Source organism: Leptopilina heterotoma, unplaced genomic scaffold, assembly GCF_015476425.1.
Source record: "Leptopilina heterotoma isolate Lh14 unplaced genomic scaffold, ASM1547642v1 Lhet_60, whole genome shotgun sequence".
In the NCBI taxonomy this organism is placed as follows: Eukaryota; Metazoa; Arthropoda; class Insecta; order Hymenoptera; family Figitidae; genus Leptopilina; species Leptopilina heterotoma.
Genome location: NW_025111138.1, coordinates 3,945,382 through 3,953,910, shown reverse-complemented (window position 1 = coordinate 3,953,910; position 8,529 = coordinate 3,945,382). Strand labels below are relative to the sequence as shown.

Sequence of the window (8,529 nt, the reverse complement as noted above, 5' to 3'; positions counted from 1 at the left end):
TGAAAAGAAGAAAACTTCAATTGACAAAAATTAATTAATAATATTTACAAAATGATTAATTAAACAAATTAAAATAATTTAATGTAATATAATTTTAAAATTGGCAGACAATTGTGCAGGCTTCGTACTCGACAATTAATTTTTAAACAAAAGTAGCTTAAAGTAGCTTTAAGACTGAAAAAAGAAGTAAAAACGTATCTTTTGAAATTGAATTATTCCCAAAAGTTCACAACTAAAAAAAAAAATTAAAAAACTAAAAATTCACTTCAAATATTAAATTTTTATCTAAAATTTTAACTGAAATTCAATTTTAAATCAATTCTTATTAGAAAGTTCTACGAGAATTCAATTATTTTAATAAAATAATAAATAAATTATTGAATAATTGAATATTTCTTAAAATTAAATTCTCATAAAGAATAAATATTAATTTTTATTTAATTTTCTCATTAAATTATCAAAATTTCTTAAAATAATTGAATTATTAGGAAGAATTTCATTAAAATTTGTTCAAAATAATTAAATTCTTTCAAGAATTTTAATTAAAAATGTATTGAAAATAATGATTAAATTCTAATAAACAAATTATATCAAAGTTTTTTAAAAAAAATAATTGAATTATTGCGAAGGATTGTTATAAAATTTTCAAGAATAATTGCATTTTTCGAGGAAATAATTCAAAATTTTATTAAAAATAATTGAAATCCTCGAAAAGAATTTTATTATTTACGAAAATCATTGAATTCTTGCAACGAATTTTATTAAAATATTTAAAAAAATAATTGAATTCCTGAGAAAAATTTTATTAGAATTTAAAAAAGAAATAGAATTCGTGAAAAGAATTTTATTAAAATTTATCAAAATAATAATTGAATTCATGCAACGAATTTTATTAGAATTTTAAAAAATAATTGAATTCTTGAGAAGAATTTTATTTTTTATGAAAATAATTGAATTCTTGTAACGAATTTTATTTTAATTTTTCAAAATAATAGATTTCGTGAAAAGAATTTTATTATTTATAAAAATAATTGAATTCCTGAGAAGAATTTTATTATTCATGAGAATAATTGAATTTATGCAACAAATTTTATTAGAATTTTAAAAAATAATTGAATTCTTGCAGCGAATTTTATTAGAATTTTTAAAAATAATTGAATTTTTTGCAAAGAAGTTTTATCAAAATCTTTTTAAATAATTGATTTTTTTCGAAAAATTTTATAAAAATTTTTTTTTTAATATTTGAATTCTTGTGAAAATTATATTATTTATGAAAATAATTGAACATTTGCAAGAAATTTTATAAAAATTTTGTTTAAATAATTGAATTCTTTTGGGGAATATTTTATTAAAATATTAAATATTAAAAATAATAAATTGAATTTCGAAAATTTTTTTTAATGTTATTGAATCGTTTCAAAGAATTTTTTTAAAATTTATTGAATTATTTCTAAGAATTTTATTAAAATTTTTTAAAAATAATCTTTTTATTTTAACTATTAGCGAATTGAAAATACCGTAAATTCTTAAACTAAACATAGAAAAAAAGTAGCAGCTTTTAGTGTCATAAATCTAAAAAAAAGTTTCCAAATAGTAGCAAATCGTAAAAAAGTAGTAAATAGTAGGTTTTAGCAGATGAGTACGAAGCCTGATCGTGCAAAAAATTTAATTAAAAAGAAACAAATTTTGAAAAATAAAAAATAAGTGACAAAAATAATAGGAAAATAATTTAATTTAGTTCAATTTAAAAATTTGCGAACTAGTAGATATTAAATTAAAAATTCGAAAAATTACTACATAGATTGAAAATGATTCAAAATTTTGAAAAAATATATTAAGTGAAAAAACTAATTTAATTTAGTGCAATTTCAAAAATTTGCGGACCAGCTACAGATTTTAAATTGAAAACTCCGAAAAGTGTCAGATTGAAAATAATTCAATTTTTCCATCAATAAAACTATATGTAATTTGAATAAATTTCACATAATAAATTTTTAAATAGGCCACTACTTTCTGCAGACGAGCCCACTATATTCTTATTTAAAGTTATTAATCTGTTTATTTCAGTCTTCTATACCGTTTAAACCGCCTCCGCTTCCAGATTCAACTTCGACTCGACACTGGACATACAAAATGGGTTTTTTGACTTTTTTCGTAGACTCCAGTTGAAAATTCCCTCTCTCGAAACAGAAAATAATCTTCGACATCATTCCTGCATTGGTGCGTTCGTCAAATCGGGAATAGGAATCGTTGTAATTACAGTACCTGCGAATATACAATTTTCCATTTAATTAAAATTCAAATTCTAATTTATAATTAAAAAATTAATTGAAATTTAAATTGGGACAATAAACACATAATATAAAAAATATAAACATAATGAAAACATAATATAAACATAATAAGAAAATAGTATAAAGAAAAAAAGAAAAGAAAACTTGATACAATAAATAAAATTGTCATTCATTTCGATAAATGCGAGGAATTTCAACTCGTGTTGAAGATGGAGATATTTTCAATTTTAAATATAGCAAGCCGCTAAAAGTGGAGTCTTACCAACCTATCATTATGCCAGATGCAATGTAAAGTGTCGTTAAACAGGGTAACTTCATAAAAGATTTCATGAAGAATCCAACCAGGTGCGGAAGAATTCTTGCGAAACCCATAATCGTGCCTCTAAATCAAATATAATATAATAAGTAAAGTATTCTTTTTTTCTTTCTTTCATTTTTTTTTCATTTTCTAAAATTAGATCAGCCTTAAAATGTCTCTCGACTCTAATATAATTGACACATATATATATATCTTCATTAAGTTCTTCTAAAAATAATTCACATCTAAGACACACCTCAGGGCGGTGGGATAGTTTTCCAGTAGGAATAATGTCACTGTCGTGTAGCTTGTCGCAAAGGCTGATAAAATAGCGACTGATAAAATAATCCTGATAACATGGCTAGTCACAAAGGTAAAGGTGATCATTGCCGTACTTCCAATTAATCCCGAAGATACTGCAAATAAAAGGGTCCATTATATAAACAAAAAATTATATTCAATTTTGTGAATCGATTCATTTCATTTTTTTTTTTTAATTATATTTTACTGTAAATAAATAAATAAAAAATAAATGAATAATTAAAAAATAAATAAAGTAAAGTAAATAAATAAAATAAAAATTCTAATTCAAAATTAATGAATTTTGAATTAGAATTTTTATTTATTTATTTAATGAATCAAATTGTAAATAAATTAAAGAGTTATTAAATCAAAGGGGGAAATGCCTCGATACTTTCAACTATATCCAGAAAAAAATTTAAATATTCCATAAAATTTTTTTTTGAAATATTTGTGAGAAATTCAATAATTATAAAATAAAATGGGACAGAAAATATTGTGAGCTCTTTGCATTTTTATTGCTCCTAAAAATTGATAGAATTTTTAACTAAAATTCTCCTCTAGATTATTCTATTTAATTTTTAATAATTTTTGAGAAAGTAACTATTTAAAGAAAAAAAGAAATTTACCTCAAATAATTCTAAAATCCACTTGTTTATAATTTTCAGTTAAATATATATTCAAAAATTCAACTAATTTCAAAATAATTGAAATAAAAAATTTCCAAAAACTATAATTATTTAGAAAATTTTAATTAAAATTTTAATTTTCTAAAATTCTAATTTGAGATTCAATTATTTATAAAAATTGTAAACGTATCTCTTCTAAATTCAATTGTTTTTTAAATTAAAAAGTTATTTATTAAATAATTTATTATAGTTCTTCAAGCATTAAATTCAAAATTTAATATTCATTTTAATATTCAAAATATTAAAAAATTATATTTAATATAATTTTTTGTGAGGACTTCAAAAAAATAAATGAGTCAAAAAATATATTGTGATCGCTTTTGAATTCTTTATTTCTGTAATTGATAGATTTTGAAATCCGTGTGAAATTTTGTAGAAAATATTTTTTTGTATCCAGAAAAAAAAATTGACGAATCAAAACTTTAATTTTTACTAATAATTTTTTAATTTAATTTAATTTAATTTAAACTATAATTTAAAAAAAATAATGATAGATAATAATGATGATTTTATTAACTATAATTTAATTTTTATTATTTTTGAAGCATTTTTTTCAAAACTTATTTTCAGGCTAAAACCACTAAAAAAATACTATCGTTTTTCAATTTTTGTGTTTGAAAATTAATTTATTTTTTTAATAATTCAAATCATAATTTTTTAATATTTTTAATTTTTCATAAGAAAAATTAAGATCTGAATTATTAGAAAAATAAATAAATGAATTTTCAAACATGAAATTAAATGATAAATAGTATTTTTTTTTAGTATTTTTAGCCTAAAGATAAGTTTAAAAAAAGAATGATTCAAAAATACTATTGTTATTTAAATTTTTGTTTGAAAATTCATTTGTTTATTTTTCTTATAATTATGATCATAATTTGTTAATGTTTGTTAATATTTTTCTTACAATATAAAAAATTATGATTTGAAATTAGTTATAAGAAAACAAATGAATTTTCGAAGAAAAAATTGCACAATAACATTTTTTCAACTTTTTTTTTAGCAAAAAAACAATTTGTTTCAAAAAAATGCTTCAAAAATAGTAAAAGTCAAATTTTTCATTCGGCAATTTTTTCTGGATACAAAAACATATTTTCTACAAAATCACGCATGAATTTTAAAATCTACCAATTTTTTATTAGAAAAAAATAAAAATTCAAAAGGAATCTAAATATTTTCTGACTCATTTTCTCTTATGACCATTGAATTCCGCACAAAAAATTACCATATAAATAATTTTATGGAAGATTTAAAATATTTTCCTGATATTAGTTAAAAATATCGACGAACTCTCCTCTTAAATTGTAATTGAATTAAATATTTCTTAACTTAAATTGCAATTGAATTAAATAGTTATTAAATTAAATTATAATCGAATTAAACAGTCGTTAAATTAAATTGGAATTAAATTAGTTTGTAATTGAATTAAATTATTAAATTAAATTATAATTAAACTAAATAGTAAAAATTAAGAAATACGTTACTTAAAAATAATCGTCGGCCAAATCTATCGACACCAAATATAAGAAAAAGTTCGCCAAGAATGAAACTTAGCGATAAAAGTAAAAAGTTTCGGAAATATTCATTATTTTCTTGATGGCAATTGTTGAAGAAAGACATAGCGATAGATCCTGAATTTGAAATGCAAGTGTCGTTGTTCATCAAGAGAGAAAATTCATTCAGATTTTGAGTGTCGTTCAAAATTTTCATGTTCCAAAGAGCCGGCCAAATGAATCTGAAAATTAGAAATTAGATTTATTATCAAAACTATTTTTAAATAAGTAACTTATTTAAAAACGTAAGTACTTTAATAATAAAACTTATAAATAAATATAATTTGAATAAAATAAAATATTATAAGTTAGTAACAAATAATAGCAGTCAATTCCAAGTTAATATAATTTACTTTAAAATCAGTTACTTGTTAATTTAAATTTGATTACTGAGTATAAATATTTTTAAAATATAGTTCGAGAATAACATTATTTATAATTTTGTATTAATTAATTAATTAATTTATTTATTTATTAATATGATATAATTGATGTGTTGGAAAAATTTCTATTTGATGCGACTAAAAAATAATTAATTTATTATTAGAAAAATTATATCACTTTTAATTAACAATTTTAAGTTAATTTTAGTCAAAACGAAACTAGTAAAATGAATGTTTTTGAATAATCGACATTGAACGAAAATTTTATGAAGGTAATGTCTATCATTTTAAAATGTAGTTTGCTTCCTGAAATTTATCATCTATGCTAATACAAATTCTCAAATATCATGTTAAAGATTTTCACATAAATTCATTGTACGACTTTATCCATGTTTATCTTTTGAGTTGTTGCACTTGGCAACAACGAAGACGTAAAGCTACAGCTTATAGTTGCCCAGAGATGAAAATAAACTGTAAAGATATTATGTCTATAAAATATTCTTAGACTGCATTTTGTTTAAAGAAAATTGTCGTTTTGCTTCCTGAAATATAAAAATACTGAACATTTTAAAAACTCAAATATTATACAAATCGCGATATAAAATTGCAATAAATCTCAAACGTTCTTTTTTCTGAAATAAATACCGTTTTTTTTAACGATCTTCGGAATATTGTTTGCTTAATATTTTTTTCTAAGTGAAAAACTAACTTTCTTATTTGGAAAGTGAAGGGAATGTTTAATATCAATAAGAAAAAAAAACAAATAGAAAGTATAATTGTGGATAAAAACCCTGGAAATTGAAGACAACAGGCAACGATGGACAAGAAAGTGATTCGCAAGAATGGCGGAGTGAATATTCTTTGTACTCGTTGTCGATTTTTTGAAAAACATTTACAAACGATTTGCTTTACGGTTCGAATCTCGTCTGAAAGTTCATCATCATCATCTTCTGGTTGTATAGATCCTTCGACATTAGAAACCTGTAATAAAATTTTAATTAAATAAATAAAATTCTTCGAAGGAATTCAAATATTCTCAACAATTTTGATAAAATTCTTCACAAGAATTCAAGGATTTTCAATACATTAATATTTAAAAATTTAGAAGATTTAAAAAGAAAAATTGAATTAAATTCAATGAAATATAATTCTATTATTTTTCAATACATTAATTTTCAAAATTTTAGTAGATTTAAAAAGAAAAATTGAATTGAATTGAATTAAATATAATTCAATTGTTTGTATTAAATAGAAATTATCATACTTGATATTTATCAGCGTGTCTGGAAAAATTGATAGCGTACATTTGTCTTAAAACTGCGAGTGCCCGTTCAGGTTGACGTCTATAAATAAGATATCGTGGACTCAATGGCAAGAGGCCGATTACACAGGATACTAATAAAACAGGAACAGCTCCTAATCCAGCAACAACACGCCACGAACTTGGTCTCAATTCTTTTTCTTGCATTTTTATCGCCGATGGTACCAAACTCCACAGCATTCCTATATTTATAATTTATTCCATTAAAATACAAAAGTTAAAAATTATTATTATAAATAAATTTTTAATAAACAAAATTGAATGAAATAATAATTTTCTTGTTCTCCAAAACTAAATAGAATTAGAAATTTTATTCAATTTTTATACTAGAAATTTTATTCAAATCTTGTATTAGTATTTTTATTAAATTTTTGAACTAGTATTTTTATTCAATTTTTGAACTAGTATTTTTATTAAATTTTTGTACCAGTATTTTTATTAAATTTTTGTACTAGTATTTTTATTAAATTTCTGTACCAGTTTTTTTTTTTATTCAATTTTTGTATTAGTATTTTAATTCAATTCTCGTCTTAGAATTTATTATGTAAATTAATTATGATTCATATTTACCCAAAGAAGTCAAATAGCCAACGATCCATAAAAAATCAATTACAGCAAGACACGATCCTCGCTTTCTCGATGGTAAACATTCAATTAAATAGATTCTTATTGCTGCATTGTTACCTGCTACTCTGTGCAAAATTGTCTTCAAATAGATTGCATTATAAATAATAATAAAAAAATATTTCTTTAGCGTAATTTAACTACTATTTGCTCAATTATATCCACGAGTTTATAATTTTATTCTTTCTTATTATTATTCATTTTTACGCTTATTTTAATGAACTATTGTATTATTTGATGAGTTTCTTTTTTAATATTTCCACAACTACTTCTTACTGTTATTATTAAAATTAATTTTATGGTTAAAATAAATTGAATATAAGGTAACATACCCGATTCCGATGACAAAGACTGACAAATTAATCAGAAAAAAACTCTGAGCAAGCAGGAGACTCAGTGAACCGCAAAATATAACAATCATCGTCACGGGAATTGTTTCCTTTCTTCCATGTGTGTCAATTAAAGTGCCAAATAATAATCCTCCAAACGCCATTCCTGAAAAATTATTCTTATTATTATTCAAAAACATTAAAATTAAATTAATTCAATTTATTTAATTAATTAATTAAAAAATTACAAAATATAATAGAAAATTATTTTCATATATCTTGTTCAAGTATTTTTCCCTCTTATAAATTTATTGTGAAAATTTTCAACATTTCTTTAATGATTTATTTCTTTTAAAAAATTTCTCTAAAGATTTATTTGTTTTAAAGATTTCTTTTGAGATTTATTTATTTTTGAAATATTTCTAAACCTTCTATTAAGATTTATTTGTTTTAAAGAATTGATTATTATTTTAGTGTCAGTATTGTCCAAAAATATGTTCAAATAAATAAATTATTAATACCGAGAGATGAAGTCGCATTCATTGTCATTATATCATCTTTGTTATAATTAAGATCACAGGCGAGCAAGGGAGCTACCAATAATATAATTAGTGACGCACCAGCCTCTGCCATTGTGCAAAAACCACACAAACTGATAATGAAGAAATTAAATAAACCCCATCCTAGAAAAAAAATTCTTATTAGTACAAAAAAAAAATATTCCTGATAAGAATTTTT

The 8,529-nt window shown here is 21.5% G+C and overlaps 1 protein-coding gene across 1 annotated transcript; it reads right to left on the bottom strand.

The window, feature by feature from the left end:
• Window positions 1-1,900: 1,900 nt before the first annotated feature.
• On the bottom strand, window positions 1,901-8,458 carry LOC122509391 (synaptic vesicle 2-related protein-like). The gene is made up of 9 exons (XM_043623415.1): window positions 8,313-8,458; window positions 7,795-7,957; window positions 7,409-7,530; window positions 6,782-7,020; window positions 6,308-6,498; window positions 5,066-5,316; window positions 2,849-3,008; window positions 2,561-2,676; window positions 1,901-2,265 (listed from the first exon to the last, which is right to left on the bottom strand). The coding sequence occupies exons 1-9, from the start codon at window positions 8,422-8,424 to the stop codon at window positions 2,207-2,209; spliced, it is 1,413 nt and encodes a 470-aa protein (XP_043479350.1). The 5' UTR covers window positions 8,425-8,458; the 3' UTR covers window positions 1,901-2,206.
• Window positions 8,459-8,529: the final 71 nt, after the last annotated feature.